This window comes from Diplotaxodon limnothrissa, linkage group LG16, assembly GCF_057381915.1.
Source record: "Diplotaxodon limnothrissa isolate DT_005_m linkage group LG16, D_limnothrissa_male_GT1.1, whole genome shotgun sequence".
Taxonomy (NCBI): Eukaryota; Metazoa; Chordata; class Actinopteri; order Cichliformes; family Cichlidae; genus Diplotaxodon; species Diplotaxodon limnothrissa.
Genome location: NC_140611.1, coordinates 20,697,497 through 20,713,741, shown reverse-complemented (window position 1 = coordinate 20,713,741; position 16,245 = coordinate 20,697,497). Strand labels below are relative to the sequence as shown.

At 42.4% G+C, this 16,245-nt stretch overlaps 1 protein-coding gene across 1 annotated transcript in view; it reads right to left on the bottom strand.

Moving 5' to 3' along the window:
* Window position 1: 1 nt before the first annotated feature.
* The window catches only part of LOC146616096 (poliovirus receptor-like), a gene marked incomplete at its 5' end in the record, with an annotated part of 43,159 nt that continues 26,915 nt past the window's right edge, over window positions 2-16,245 (bottom strand). Inside the window, 9 exons of the mRNA XM_085374282.1 lie at window positions 2-158; window positions 1,079-1,178; window positions 1,684-1,838; window positions 3,548-3,641; window positions 4,257-4,559; window positions 4,679-5,020; window positions 13,419-13,424; window positions 13,591-13,893; window positions 14,013-14,354. Of these exons, the coding sequence (XP_085230408.1) occupies window positions 2-158; window positions 1,079-1,178; window positions 1,684-1,838; window positions 3,548-3,641; window positions 4,257-4,559; window positions 4,679-5,020; window positions 13,419-13,424; window positions 13,591-13,893; window positions 14,013-14,354 (1,802 nt within the window). The remainder of the gene's footprint in view (window positions 159-1,078; window positions 1,179-1,683; window positions 1,839-3,547; window positions 3,642-4,256; window positions 4,560-4,678; window positions 5,021-13,418; window positions 13,425-13,590; window positions 13,894-14,012; window positions 14,355-16,245) is intronic.

The following is a 16,245-nucleotide window of genomic DNA, read 5'->3' as shown; positions in this document are numbered from 1 at the left end:
ATCATTCTGTTCTCTTAGATAGTCCATCATCATCATGTGCACTTCTGGAAGATGGTGGAACATCATGTGGCCCGGGATCATCTACTGCACTGCTAGGTCTCAGTGGAACATGCTCACTCTCTGGCGTGTTGTCATTATCTGGTGTGTTTTCTGGTCTCCTAAGAAAACAGTAGGACATGCTCCCTGTCATTATTTGTGGTTAAAAAACCAACAAACAACCAAACAAAACCCAAAGATGCACATGAGAAAGTACATGTGAGAAACTGTTCTAACATCAGAGGAAACACTGTCAGTACATCTCAACATTTTCAAGTGTTGAGATGCTGACTGCTCGTGTCACTTTCAAGTGGACTTTTAGTGCTTTTAACAGAGTGTGCATATGGGAATTTCCACTTATTTTGTTGATCTACTGTTGAACTTTGTTAGATATTATCTTTACACCTTGTTGATCGTATTCTTTTTCATTTTTGCCTTCATCAACAGCTTCCCAAGGAAATCTTGAAGATTTACTGGCCAAACAAGATCCACAGTCATAACCTGTTGGAAAAACGCAAGGCGGGTACATTCGGAGGAAAATATATAAAGAAGATAATGGAAATGGACAGGATATGCACTGAGGAAACCAGGCAACAACCTCACCAGACAAGCTCTGAAACTCAGAGGGGAAGAGACAAAGAAGAAGGCCAAGAATATATGGTAAAGAGATCTCAAAAAGAATACATTTGCCATCAGATTGAGAAAATGGCTCAAGACTGAGCATTTCTGAGGATCCTCATCAAAGGTCCATACTCCAGAGAAGGGTTAAGTAGGTAATATATGTGCTTTCTTTCCCTTTTTTTTACAGCATATGTACGACCTGTTTAACTTGCACTGAGAACTCATTTGACCGCATGTTTTAGGTTAACACTCACAAATTGCAAACACTACACTTGGATCCCTGCTATATGTTTTACTTCTTTCATTTATGAAGAAATAAAAAATAAATTTTTATCAGCACCCTTTAAAGCACATATGCTTTAAAATGAGATAAACTTTATATTTTCCAACATACAGACAAGCAGGTAAATGTTAGAAGTACCTTATCAGAAATCCATGTTTATAAAAGCACCATGCTGCAGCCCCAGTGACATTCAGGAAAACCAAAACACCAAATAAGGCCCAAGCCGCAGAGCATGCTCCTACATGGACACAAGAATTAAGAATATTTGACTTTTCCAATTTTACATTTGGATGACTTGGACAGCATTCAAACACCATGTAATACCTGCACCTGTACACATTCAAAAACGTGTCATTCTGACAAGTTCTAGGGCACAAAAATAAATGAGACAAACTTGATACGACCATGAACAGAACCTATCACAAGTCAGGACATGCTCTAAATTTTAGGTTTTGGAACTGACTTGAATAATATAATGTACTGGATGACTGGAGCATCAGTTATCTATCTATCATTCATTCATTCATTCATTCACTTGTATGTTTATCCCTTCATATGGAGAGTCCATCATTTTACTCCAAGTGTAAATGTTCAAGTTTCTATTTATTTCCTTTGATTGTGGTCCACAAAAAAATAGAACAGAATAACTTCAGAATGATACAATCTGCACAAAAGTTTGGAAATCAGAAACAAATTGAGAAAGATTTGGACAAACTGCACAGCTAAATCCAAGCTGACCTCACCTGATGCCACATGCACATACAGCTGACTGTGTTTTCTTCCATATGCATTAGATGCTTCACACTGATAGAGGCCGTTTAGATCAGAGGTCCGACTCAGCAGTTGTAGCTTTGCACCGTCTACTTTGACGGCAGACTGCAGCAAAGACTGGCCAGATCTGGAAAAACATGAATGAGGTTTATTGTGAAATGCACGACAGGGCAAAAAAAAAAGTGAGTTGTGCTAAAATTCCAATGAATTTCAGCTATTAGTTTGTTAGTTGTGTTAGTCATTTTCCTTGCTCACATAAATGTTGCTATGTTCTTGAAATTAAACCAAAATACATGATCTACAGTGGGGTGAAAAACTATTTAATTAGCCACCAATTGTGCAAGTTCTCCCACTTAAAAAGATGAGAGAGGCCTGTAATTTTCATCATTGGTATTCCTCAGCTATGAGAGACTAAACAAGAAAAGAAAATCCAGAAAATAAAATAAAAGACACCTGTCCACAACCTCAAACAGTCACACTCCAGACTCTATTATGGCCACGATGCAAGAGCTGTCAAAGGACACCAGAAACAACAGGCTGGGAAGACTGAATCTGCAATAGTTAAGCAGCTTGGTGTGAAGAAATCAACTGTGGGAGCAATTTTTAGAAAATGGAAGTCATACAAAACCACTAATAATCACTCGATCTGGGGCTCCACGCAAGATCTCACCCCATGGGGTCAAAATGATCACAAGAACGGTGAGCAAAAAATCCCAGAACCACACGGGGGATATAGTGAATGGCCTACAGAGAGCTGGGACCAAAGTAACATCAGTAACACATTACGCTGCCAGAGACTCAAATCCTGCAGTGCAAGACGTGCCCAGGCCCGTCTGAACTTTGCCAGAGAGCATTTGGATGATCCAGACGAAAATGGGAGAATGTCATATGGTCAGATGAAACCAAAATAGAACTTTTTGGTAAAAACTACCTGTTGTGTTTGGAGGAGAAAGAATGCTGAGTTGGGGGCATGGGGAGGACCCTGCGCATCAAATCCAACTTTTTTGACCCTATGCGACCCATATCCGATCATGGTATGACAGTGTGAACAGCACAAATCCGATATTTTCAAACCCAACCTGGGTCACTTTCGTATGTGGTACTGAATCCGATACATATCTGATGTTTTAGAAAGCGACTGATGTTTGAACGGTCATGTCGCATTAAATCCGTCTTTTACGTCACTGGCACAAGACAGATGCCAATTATCAGTGCCGGAGAAGCGCCCGAGAAGACATCATGAACGCTTCCTGGCCATCCAGTGTAGACGTTTAGTGAAACTGTTGTGAAGACAACGTTGGAGAAACGTGAACATTTTATTTGTACTGTATAATCTGCAGATTCTGACGGAAATCTGCTACTATACTTTGAAGCACCGCTCCTCTCTGAAACAGCCATAAGGATCATTATTAGGCCATATGTAAATAACAAAATCACTTTACAACTTAAAGCAAAATTGGGAAACATAAAGTGCAGAACGAGTCTTTATATTAACGGCCATCAGGCAAACAATACTGTTTGGTCTGGGTCTAAACAAAGCGCTTTGTATGTGACGTCTTCTTTTGCGCATGCGGGCCGCTTTGAGGGTTCACACCAGAGCACGCTTGCTGTCACATTTTATCTGTAGTGTGAACAAACAGACAAAAACATCGGATTTGATCAAAAAATCGGAATTGAGCATTAAGACCTGCAGTGTGAACGTAGCCTAAGTGGTGATGTCATACCAGCGAAAGCTTGCCCTCTCTCAGGGCTTTTTCAGCACAGTGTACTTAGACAAACCTAAAGAATCAATGAAATCACTTAAATTAACTGAAACCATTATTCAAACTGCTTTACCTGCTCCAGGCAAATTTTGCGTTTGGGTTGGCTTCTGTCAAACACTCAAACGAGTCCTCTGAAATCACTCTAATCTTCACTTCTGTGGGGGCGACTGCAAAAAAAAGAAACAGAAGTGTGTTAATCATAAACTGTCAAAATAAAAGTGAACATACCTTTGAATCCTATCATGGCAGGCAGAACCATGAATCTTGGTTGTTTTTCTTTCTTTCTTTTTAAGGAGTGATCCTTTCATGCACATTCAAGGGTGTTAATCACTGGCTCACTTATAATCACTGCTGACTAAAAAAAAAGGCTCATTAAATTCTGTGGTCATTTTGGGGACTTCCACCAAAAAACAGCTTCACCATGCCACTAAAAGAAGAAACAGTACTGGAGGAGCATGCTTTCACATTTAAATTAGCCTGAATTGTTTTTGCTTCGTACTCTGATCATGTGTGCTTCATGGATCTTGTGACTGGGGGGTGAATAATGACAGAATTTTTAAGATAGACAAAAAAGTTTGAAACCTCTTTTACGTTGTGGCATGGCATCATGATGGAACTGGAAGGCCAGAAACAGATAAACAGATGCACATGGTTATTGACATTCTACTCTGTAGGATAGGCTGTGTCATTTAATTTCTGTATACCTTTTTTAATATTTGATCAAATAATTAAACTTCTTAAATAAACACTAAATAGGAACTCCATGAGCAGCTGATACTCACAGGAGACCTGTATGGTGAAGGGCAGGGTTTCTTCTTTAGACAGGGAGTCACCACTGATGACACACTGGACCTGGTGACCATTAATCTCTCTTGTAGGAACACCAAACAGAGAGCTGACTGTGGTAGTCGTATCGTTGTCATACTGAGTGGAGTTTGTTGTCGTCCTCATTTTGTCTCCCAAAGCACCAGTGAGCCACCTCACCTCTGCAGGAGGCTTCGATCCAGCAGCCGTGCAGGTAGCAAATAAAACCTCTTCTGTGCCCAAAGTGGGAAGATTGTCCTTGATGCTTGTGAAAGGAGGCACTAGGAGAGTTACAGCACACAAATAAATAAACATGCATACAGGATGATCAAAGTAACTCTGTCTCTATCACGCATACGAACACACAGAATTTTTTAAAGATAAAAAAAGTTTAGTATACCAAGCAAATTCAGAGGTATCTCTGTCTTCTGATTTCCACTGGGAAACAAGGTGAAGATGCACGTGTAGCTGCCTTCATCCTTCAGGGCAACACTGGATAACTGGAGAGTTCCATTATTGTCATTAAAATTCCCGATATATTTAAATCGATCATCACCTCCATTGACAAACTGCACTCCCTCTCTGGGTAGGATAGTTAGGAAATTGTCATTGCGAGGTTTTTCTCTCGTCCTCCTCTGCCAGGTAATCTGTGTCAGGTCATCATTGGTACCAGTGACATGGCACGGTAGGATAGCAGTACCTCCTTGAACCACTGTTACGTTTCCACCAATCACCTGGAGAGCTGTAAAAAGCATGAAACACTATCAGATTACAATTTCTTCTATATCTTACTTTTGGTGTGTGCTTTGTCTCTACACCAAATCTTGAAATTAGGCAGTTTTGCAGCATCTTGCTGACATACAATTGCAGTGTTTTTCCTGCATAAGAAAAATGTGGCATAACAAAGAGGTCTTAGCCTCCAAATATAAATGAAAAATGACTGTGACAGTGATAAATATTTGAACAATTTCTCAATTTCTTGGGAGTTTAAAGGACTCAAGCTTAAAATGAAATCTGTTTATCAAATAGCCAAAAGTAACACAACTGAATCCCTTGCTACATGTGAACGAATCAAGGCTACGCGAGTAACTTATGTTACAGCTGTGTGGCAAGCATGAATTGGACCCAAAATGCAGGACTAACAGGCAGAACATGAACTTTTTTTTTTTTTTTTTTTTTTTTTTTTTAAATGACATCAGAAACAGCAGTATGCGACATTACGTGATGGCAGAGCTTCAGTTCATCCTTTGTCATTTTTTTTTTTTTTTTTTTAATAAATAGGACAGGGGGAATGAATGAGAGAGAGAGGGGGAGAGAAAGAAAGAAAACCCAAGGGGAGAAGAGACGGTGAGAAGGGGGGGGAAGAGAGACAAAAAAAAAAAAAAAAAAAAAAAAAAAAAAAAAACTCCTGGGTCACCTGTATGGAGAAAAAAAAAACAAACAAACAAACAAACAGAGGAGACAGCAAACAACAAAGAGCAACATAATAATAGAGAAAACAAAGCACCATCACAATAAACTAGCTAGTCATAGATATCAGTATTTACTAAGTAATAAACGATATTGTGCAGCACGCAAGATAGACAGCGCACAGTGTGCTTTGAGGCAGCAGCCAAGAAAGCTTTAGTCCGCGTCTGTGAATACCCATGTGTGCATACCTGTGTGGATCAGCATGCTTGCATTCCAAAGGTTTCTCCATGTAATGATCTGCTAGGGAGTGTGGGGGGGCCACAGCCCCGTCCTCCAGGGTGTGAAGCGGGTATGGAGGAGATCAAAACTCCAGACATCCAGAGGCCCCCAGAACACAAGAGACCATGGAAGACCAACAGAGGGGCAGCCGCGCCACTGTTCCAGTAAGAGCTGAGGAGAGTCCCAGATGAGGGCTCACTCAGCAGCCGCGGAGCAGAAGCCAGGGGGGGTTGCAGTGACGTGCCCGTGAGCTCCGCCGGCCCCCAGCTGCGCCTGAGTGACCGAGCCCTAGGCCGAGAGGCCGGGGGCACCCCACCCCCAAAGGGGCCCGAGCGAGCCCCAGGCCCCAGGCCCCGACAAGCGGCCGCCAAGGAGTGAGCCGGTGTGTACCCGGACGCCCACCCCCAGACACAAAGAACCACCAACACACCGACACCTGAGGGAGTCCGCCACCGGCAGGGGAAGTGGTGGTGGGTGGAGATAGGCCTCCAAACCTTGGAGGGCCTGAGGTGTCCCCAGAGAGGTGGCGTCTGATACCCAACCTGACATATAGACACAGACATACAGGCACACACAGATACAAACATCCATTCCCACCCTCATGCTCTCATATGCACTCACTCCACACTCAACCAACGTGGAGACAGACATAAAGAGACGCTGTACACACAATCACACTCCCCAAGCGTACTCTACAAACCGGGTCTAGGTACCCTTGCCCCTGGAGGGGGGAATTGCACCCAGACCCAGGTGGTGTTACCCTTTTCCCTGCGGTGGGGAGAGGCAGACCACCCCGACTCCGCAGCAGCAGGGAGGCCCCACACCCCAGACCGCAGTCGGACGGCCAACTCCTCCTACTAGCCCTCCCGCTCCAGCAGGCCGCAGAGAATGGGGGTGAGAGAAGACTCCAAACCTCCCTCCACCCGCTCATTGTAGTGTTGATGCATATGTGTTCTAAGGTGCAATTAAAACCCAGGAGGGCATGGAGCTACCTGCCAAGGAGCAGCAGGTAAGCGCATAGTCCCTCCTGCTAACCCTCAATGACTAAGTGTATTTAAAATTGAGAGGTGGGCAACGACGTCAGGGGTGAGGTATACACCCTGATGGTGATTTGGACTCCGTGATTGTGCCCACCCCCAAGATCCTATATGTATGTGTAATGAGAGTGTGAATAATGTGAATGTCTAAGTTGTGGGATAAAATTGAGGCAGAGGCAGCCAGAAGGGGACAGGGGGGGGGGGGTAGCCTCCTCTGCACCCTGGTGACATACCCCCACTCCAAGGCCCTGCATGTGTGGGTGGTTGTGGAGGAGCGGGAAGAGGGAGGCAGCTGGAGATGGGGAGGGAAGGAAGGGAGGGGCAGGTAACCCCTCCCTGGGGCCAGCTCCCCCGCTGACCCCAGTAGGCACTCCCACCCTCCGCGACCCGCCAGGGAAGGGGGGCCCAGGCCCATCAGACCGGGGCCCAGTGCAGTAGCGCCCCCCGGCTCCACAGAGCCCTGGACAGTCCACCCAACCCCACCACAGAGAAAACTGCACCCACCCCACCAACCACACATCTTCCAGACTACATAAGACGGTAAACGCCCAGGCTGAGATCTTCCTCCACCTCTCCTGTATCTCCCCCTCCTGCAGAGAGTTCCTGAGAGAAGAAAGCTCCTGCCAGATGTGACCATCCCCCCCACCAGTTGAAGAGCCCCCCAGGCGGCTCGATGCACCGGCGGCACCCTGCTCCAGGGCCGGGCCCCCATGCACCCACCCGCCCACAACCCCGGCAACACACCAACCAGGACCCGAGCCCCCGAGGCCCGGCCCGGGCCCCCGCCCAGAGACGGAGCACCCCCAGAACCTCACGCCCATCCCGGACCCACCCAGGGGCAGCCAGGTTGCCAGGTCAGTAACCCACGTCCGTCAGCACAGACCCTCCCCTAGCCCCGCTGCACGCAGCTGCGAGGAAACAGTCACCTGAGAGCCAACAGAGCCCTCAACCGGACGTGACCGCTACCCCGGGTTGAGCCCCCCAAGGAAGATGCCTCCGGGTAACCCCCCGACGCCCTAAGCCTGTCCCTACCCCCTCACCAATCACAACAGTGAAGGCGGGACCAAACTATGACCCCCCACCCCCACTAGGTGATGGAGCTGATAAAAGGGGCCCAGAGCAATTGATCTGATGTGGTGGCAGAGGCTGTGTCAAGACTAATGTAATCTAATAGATAATTTCTATATTGGTTAGAATTAAGATTATTTTTATTTTTCCAGTTCATGAGGACTGTTTTCTTGGCTATGCATAGGGCAGTGAAGATCATATGGGCTATATTCTTTTCTGAAGTGACATTATCTAAGCTGCCCAACAAACACACTAAGGGGGAGGTTGGAATGTTACATTTCAGACATTTTGATAAATCTTCACATATCTCACGCCAAAACTTTTGCACTGGTGGACAGAACCAAAGAGCGTGGATGTAATTGTCTGGTGTATTGCCTTGACAGTGTGAGCAGTTGTTGGAAGATGTAAAGCCCATCTTGAACATCCGATGACCTGTATAGTGCACTCTATGAAGTATTTTGTATTGTATTAATTGCAGACTGGGATTTTTAATTAATTTAAAAGTTTTTAAGCAAATCTGAGACCAGAAGTTTTGGTCTAGGTTGACTGATAAATCTGCTTCCCACTTTGCAGTAGGAAGGGATATTGATTCATCTAATTTAGAAAGTGTTCTGTATATTTTAGATAATAATTTGGGGGATTTAAGAGTAAGAAAATGTGCCGCACTTAGTGGTGTTTGTAATTCAACTTGACTGAGGTTAAATTTCTTTTTTACTATGGATTTAATTTGTTGATATTCTAAAAACCTTGTCTTGTTGATCCCATATTGTTTAACTAGTCTGTCAAATGGAATAAATTCTGTTCCCTCTAATATATGTTCTAAGTATTTAATTCCTTTGCAACTCCATTCTGGGAAATTAATCATATTATTGTTTTGTAATATGTCAGGGTTATTCCAGATAGGTGTACGTTTGCATGGGATTAATGAAGACTCCGTTATTTTTAGAAACTCCCACCATGCTGTTAGAGAAAAGCTGATGTTGATACTTTTAAAGCATTCATGTCTTTTGATGTTTGAGCTAATAAATGGTAGGTCTGAAATCTCTAGATCCTTGCATAGTGCCTGTTCAACATCTAGCCAGGGCTCAACTAAGAAGGTATGTTTTAACCATTCTGAGATGAACTGAAGCCTGTTGGCTAAGAAGTATTGGTGAAAATTAGGCAGATCTAATCCTCCTCTATCCTTGGTTCTTTGTAGCGTTTTTAAGCTAATACGCGGGGGTTTATCTTTCCAAAGGAATTTGGAAATATATGAATCCAGAGATCTGAACCAATCTTGTGATGGTTTGTTAGGGATCATCAAAAATAAGTAATTTATTTTTGGCAAGATCATCATTTTTATAGTGGCGACCCTTCCCATGAGTGATATGGGTAAAGATTTCCATCTAGTCAGATCGCCTTCTACTTTCTTTAGAAGTGGGATGTGGTTTAGTTTAGTTAAGTCTGAAAGCTTAGGAGAGATATTAATACCTAAATATTTAATATTTCCGGATTGCAGTGGGGCAGAGGAAGAATTATGGAAGGAGCAGTTAATGGGGAGAACTGTAGATTTTGGCCAGTTAATTGAGTAATCTGAAACTCTTGAAAACCAGTTTATTAAAGTAATTACCTCAGAGAGGTTGGTTTGTGTGTTTTGCAGAAAAAGCAACACATCATCCGCATAGAGACTGATTTTATGTTCTATGTTCTTACATTTTATGCCCTTAATTGTTGTAGCCTGTCTAAATGCTGCTGCTAGAGGTTCGATAAAAATTGCAAAAAGTGAGGGGGAGAGTGGGCATCCCTGTCTGGTGCCCCTCAGGAGACAGAAGCTGGAGGATGTCTGGTCATTTGTTCTGATACGAGCCGTTGGGGAATTGTATAATATTCTTATCCAGTTTATGAAAGAGTTTCCAAAACCAAATTTGTGTAAAGTTGCGAATAAAAATTTCCAATTAACTCTGTCAAATGCTTTTTCTGCATCTAGAGATAATATTATGGCTTCGATGTTTTTATCGTATGAGTAGTCTATTAAATTAAGTAATCTACGAGTGTTTGTTGAGGAGTGCCGACCTTTTATGAAACCAGTTTGGTCAGGATGAATTAAGAGGGGGGTCATTTTCTCTAATCTCTTTGAGAGAGCTTTGCAGATTATTTTAAGGTCTACATTTAAAAGAGAAATTGGACGATAGCTTGAGGGAAATAAAGGGTCTTTGCCTGGTTTTAGCAGGAGACTAATGTTGGCAGAATTCATATTTGGTGGTAGTCTGCCCTTTTCCTCGATTTCCTGCAACATGCTGTGGAATACTGGTGCCAAAATTGTCCAGAATTCTTTGTAGAATTCTGCAGGGAAGCCGTCTGGACCTGGAGCCTTATTATTGGGCATACTTATCAGGGCTTCCTGGAGTTCACTTGGCGTCAGTGGCGAATCCAATTCCATTGCTTGACTGTCTAGTAATTTTGGAAGAGTTACGTTGTCAAGAAACAGATCAATTTCATTTTTAGATGGGTTTATTTGTGGTGAGTATAAAGTTTCATAGAAATCCCTAAAAATGTTGTTTATTCTTCCAGGATCATATATTGTGTTCCCCGATAAATCTTTAGCAGCACATATAGTTGTTTTTTCTTTATTTATTTTTAGCTGGTTAGCTAGAAATCGACCTGATTTGTTACTGTGTTCAAAATTCTGCAAGCGAAGTCTTTGTATAAGGAATTGTGTTTTTTTATTAATAGTTTCATTTAATTCTAGTTTTGTTTTGCATATTTTGTTCAATGTTTCCTGATCTTGGTGGGACGCGTAGGCTTCTTCTAGTGATTTGATGTTTTTTTCTAATTCCTGAATATTTTTGTTTTCTTCTTTCTTTTTGTGTGATGAGAAAGAAATTATTTTACCTCTCATCACAGCTTTCCCTGCTTCCCATAGAACAGAAGCAGATATTCCGGGAGTGTCATTAAAGTCTAAATATGAAGTCCATTCCTTTTTAAAGTATTTAATAAAGTCTTCATCTTTAAGTAGTGATATATTAAATCTCCAGTTTTTACTTGGCGTAGTATTATTCTTGTGCATTAGTGTTAAAGATACAGGAGCATGATCGCTGACAGCTATAGGATGAATCTCAGTGTCTGAAATGTCACACAGCAGTGAGCTGCTGACCAAAAAATAATCCAGACGAGAGTACGAGTGATGAACATGCGAGAAAAAAGTATATTCCTTACTGGTGGGGTGAAGAGAGCGCCATGCATCGCAAAGACCAAAGTCGTTCATATACTGTTTGATTATATTTGTGGACTGCCAATTACGCTGAGTTCCTGTTGTGTTGAGCCTATCCATTTCTTCATTTAGTCCAAGGTTGAGGTCACCGCCAAGAATGAGTGTGCAATCAAGGTGTTCAGAGAGTGCACTAAAAAAACCGTGGAAGAATGAGGGTTCATCAACATTTGGACCATATATACTAACAATACATAGTTTTTTGTTCAATATTGATAGTTTAATAATTAGAAATCTACCCTCTGGATCTATAACTGTATCGAGTACTGTAAAATTAACATTTTTATGTATTAAAATTGCTACTCCCCGTTGTCTAGAATTATAACCGGCTGCAAACACGTTAGGAAACTCAGGTGTTTTAAGTTCATTTAAACCTGTGACAGGTTTGTGAGTTTCTTGTAATAAAACAACATCTGCCTGTAGTTTTTTAAGCTGGTTAAATATTTTTAACCTCTTTCCTCTGGTGCCAGCTCCATTTACATTCCATGTGACAAACCTCAGCATGCCCTTAATTGTGCGTGTATGTTTAATGATGTATGCTGGGTGTTTCGTTTAGACAGGTGGAGAGAATATGGAAACATCCCTTGTTTGTAAATAGAAAGAGAAAAAGAAGTGTGGTGAGAGACTCCATAAGTCTGACTATGTGTGTGAATATTCACTAATATGAACAAGCGTGGCTTGCTTATGTGTCCTGCAAGTCTGTGCGTGCTGTGAGGCTGTTGTGAATGTGCTGCCGTTGAGCTGATGTGTTTGCGTGATCGTGTTGTGAAAATATGGAGAAATAGAGGGTGTTGTTTGTAGGTGAGTGGGGAAGTAGGTGACCACAGCAGTGAAAGACAAGAGAAAGAAAGAAACCACATGAACTGTGAGCAACAACCAAAAAAAAAAAAAAGGAAACGAAACGGAAACATTCCAATTAAAGCAATGACGGAGGGTGACGGTGTTATATCTGCTATGACATCCTACTGATATTACTAGGTTAAACACATTTTAAAGGAGAAAGTGTGAATGAATAAGAAAAGAGTGTAGCGGGTTCTTATCTGGAGTGCAGTCAGTATAACCACGGTGTGGTGCCGGGGTCGCGGTACAGCTGTCCGTCCACGTAGAGCCGGTCCACAGCGATGACAGCACGGGAGCCTTTCTGGATAAAGCTACGTCGAACTGGGAACAGGACCTTGCGTCGTTCCAGGATCTCTTTGGGGAACTGGTCGTTCACGCTGAAGTCCGTTCCTTTCAGCTCTCTGCCGCGACTCTTCACCTGTTCCTTTTGTTTGAATTGGCTGAATTTGGCCACAATAGGCCGTGGTCTCCCGGTCCGCGACCGCGCGCCCCCCAAGCGATGTACTCTATCGAAGTCGATGTTCTTTACGGTGTCCTCCGGCAGCTTCAGGTGGATTTTAATGAAGCTTTTCACCGTTGCCTCTGCGTCCTCTCCGGCAGTTTCTGGAATACCAGAAAACACAAGATTATCTCTCATGCTACGGGCTTGTAAATCGATAACGGACTCTTTTATTTTTTTATTTTCAATGTTTAGCTGGGTCACGTTATCGGTGAGAGATTTAACCGACTCCCGTAGCGTGGCATTTTCAGCGGCAAGCGTTTCCACCTGCCGCTGGCTGAATTCCAGGGATTCTCTCAGAGATTTAAATTCCCGGTGTAAGATCTCCACCAGGGACAGCCTCGCATCGAAACTGGACAATCGCTTGTCGATGGACTCCAGGATTTCTGCGATGTCTTTGCCGGCAGGCGATGTTGTACCGGGGGAGTCTGCCTGGCGACTTCTCTTCGATGACGGCGTCTCGATTTTGGCCGGGGAAGATGCACTCTGGGCCTTATGCATTACTAAATCTTGAAAACAGCGGTCGATGTAATCTTGGAGAGCGTCTAAACTCTCCCCGTTGTCCTCCAGGGTGTTAGAGATGATAAAACAGATGTTGTTAGTTATATGACAATTGAATAGTATATTTGGTAATACTGAAGCTTGGAAAACCTTTGTTAAACTCTATGCTACCATTTGCTTTTTCTCCGCCAAAATCTCCGGCGTCTGACGTCACCTACAACATCACTTCCGTCACTTACCTCTCACTTCCGTCACTTACCTGGAACTGGAAGGCCAGAAACAGATAAACAGATGCACATGGTTATTGACATTCTACTCTGTAGGATAGGCTGTGTCATTTAATTTCTGTATACCTTTTTTAATATTTGATCAAATAATTAAACTTCTTAAATAAACACTAAATAGGAACTCCATGAGCAGCTGATACTCACAGGAGACCTGTATGGTGAAGGGCAGGGTTTCTTCTTTAGACAGGGAGTCACCACTGATGACACACTGGACCTGGTGACCATTAATCTCTCTTGTAGGAACACCAAACAGAGAGCTGACTGTGGTAGTCGTATCGTTGTCATACTGAGTGGAGTTTGTTGTCGTCCTCATTTTGTCTCCCAAAGCACCAGTGAGCCACCTCACCTCTGCAGGAGGCTTCGATCCAGCAGCCGTGCAGGTAGCAAATAAAACCTCTTCTGTGCCCAAAGTGGGAAGATTGTCCTTGATGCTTGTGAAAGGAGGCACTAGGAGAGTTACAGCACACAAATAAATAAACATGCATACAGGATGATCAAAGTAACTCTGTCTCTATCACGCATACGAACACACAGAATTTTTTAAAGATAAAAAAAGTTTAGTATACCAAGCAAATTCAGAGGTATCTCTGTCTTCTGATTTCCACTGGGAAACAAGGTGAAGATGCACGTGTAGCTGCCTTCATCCTTCAGGGCAACACTGGATAACTGGAGAGTTCCATTATTGTCATTAAAATTCCCGATATATTTAAATCGATCATCACCTCCATTGACAAACTGCACTCCCTCTCTGGGTAGGATAGTTAGGAAATTGTCATTGCGAGGTTTTTCTCTCGTCCTCCTCTGCCAGGTAATCTGTGTCAGGTCATCATTGGTACCAGTGACATGGCACGGTAGGATAGCAGTACCTCCTTGAACCACTGTTACGTTTCCACCAATCACCTGGAGAGCTGTAAAAAGCATGAAACACTATCAGATTACAATTTCTTCTATATCTTACTTTTGGTGTGTGCTTTGTCTCTACACCAAATCTTGAAATTAGGCAGTTTTGCAGCATCTTGCTGACATACAATTGCAGTGTTTTTCCTGCATAAGAAAAATGTGGCATAACAAAGAGGTCTTAGCCTCCAAATATAAATGAAAAATGACTGTGACAGTGATAAATATTTGAACAATTTCTCAATTTCTTGGGAGTTTAAAGGACTCAAGCTTAAAATGAAATCTGTTTATCAAATAGCCAAAAGTAACACAACTGAATCCCTTGCTACATGTGAACGAATCAAGGCTACGCGAGTAACTTATGTTACAGCTGTGTGGCAAGCATGAATTGGACCCAAAATGCAGGACTAACAGGCAGAACATGAACTTAAACACTGCTTCATTGCGGGATAGGAAGTGATACAAAACAGAACCAGGCTAAACTGAGCTTCTGAAACCTAGGGGAACACAGGGAGATGCACACAGCATGAGGGGCAACGCGACAACGAACAGGTGCAAGCACAGGCAATAAATACAAAAGGTGAACTGGGCAAAGAGGGAACAGCTAGGAGACACGACTGATGACAATTACACATGACGAGACAGGGAAGACGCAAAACTGACACATGACGCGGACCTTCAACGTAAAATAGGAAGAAGGTCATGCATGCATACACCTGGGGCTTAGCCCTAAACGGTAGCATGCATGTGGGATTGGGGGGGTGTAGAAATGACTGAAAAACATGGCGTGAAGTTGAAGATTTATTAGGCTGTGTTTTGAGTTTTGTTTGAAAAAGAATAACTTCATATAAGAAAAAAATATATATCACATATGCAGGACACCTTAAACTAGTTTTTTAATACAACAGCAAGGCAGAAAAAAATTAGGGTTGTATCAAGACACGAGGACTAAACCCCAATTCAACCAGACCCAGAACAGATCAGGAATTAAAACAGGGCTACAACAGTTCAAAATCAGGACTACTTTAGGACTTAACCAAAATAGAACCAGAATCAAAACTAGTAGCACTGAAAATCATTATAGACCTGCACTACAATGACAACACCTCTTTATTGTGGTAACATGAGACTGTATCTTCAAGGCTTGAGTTTTGCGAACCTGTCAATGACATTTTCAATTAATTCAAGTATTCCTTTTCAATAGATAATATGATGAGTTACTAGTTTGTACCATATTATTTTCTAATTCTACGAAAGTACACTATTCAGATTCAGAAAAGTTTATATAATTATTTAGCCTTGTTGTGCAAACAAACCTACATAACTTAATAAATATAGAATTTGAAAAATAACAAACCTCAAAAGTTCTAATTAGTTTTGGCAAACAACCATTTGACTAACAGGTCTGTCTCACACTGAAAAAAAGGGATTGGCCAGCTCTTGGATTTACATAAGCATCATGCTTACGTAAATCATGCTTCAAAGTTAAGTGTAACTATATAGTGTAGAAACTACATGATATGCAGGGAGGCTAGATTAAATCGTTCATGTCCTGTTCGAGTGAAGTAAGTCAATGACTTACTGCGACACTGCACGGGATTTCAGTCTTACGTGCTTTGGATAGTGGTTTCTGGAAGACATCCATCTCAGTCAAGTCGAGCAGCCACCTCTACTTTTTTCGGTATACCAAAAAAAGTAAATTGGGTGGTTGTTACATTAAAAAAGTCTACCTTGTAATTTGAACACAATAATTTCATGTTTCTATGAACGTAATTAAATCATGAAGGATTTGTACAAAATTCAACAACTTAATTTGTTCTTGTTAAGATGACATGATACAATCTAGTAAGAGTGGTTAGTTGCTGAACTCATGAAATTCACAAGATCGCACGAGATGTCAAA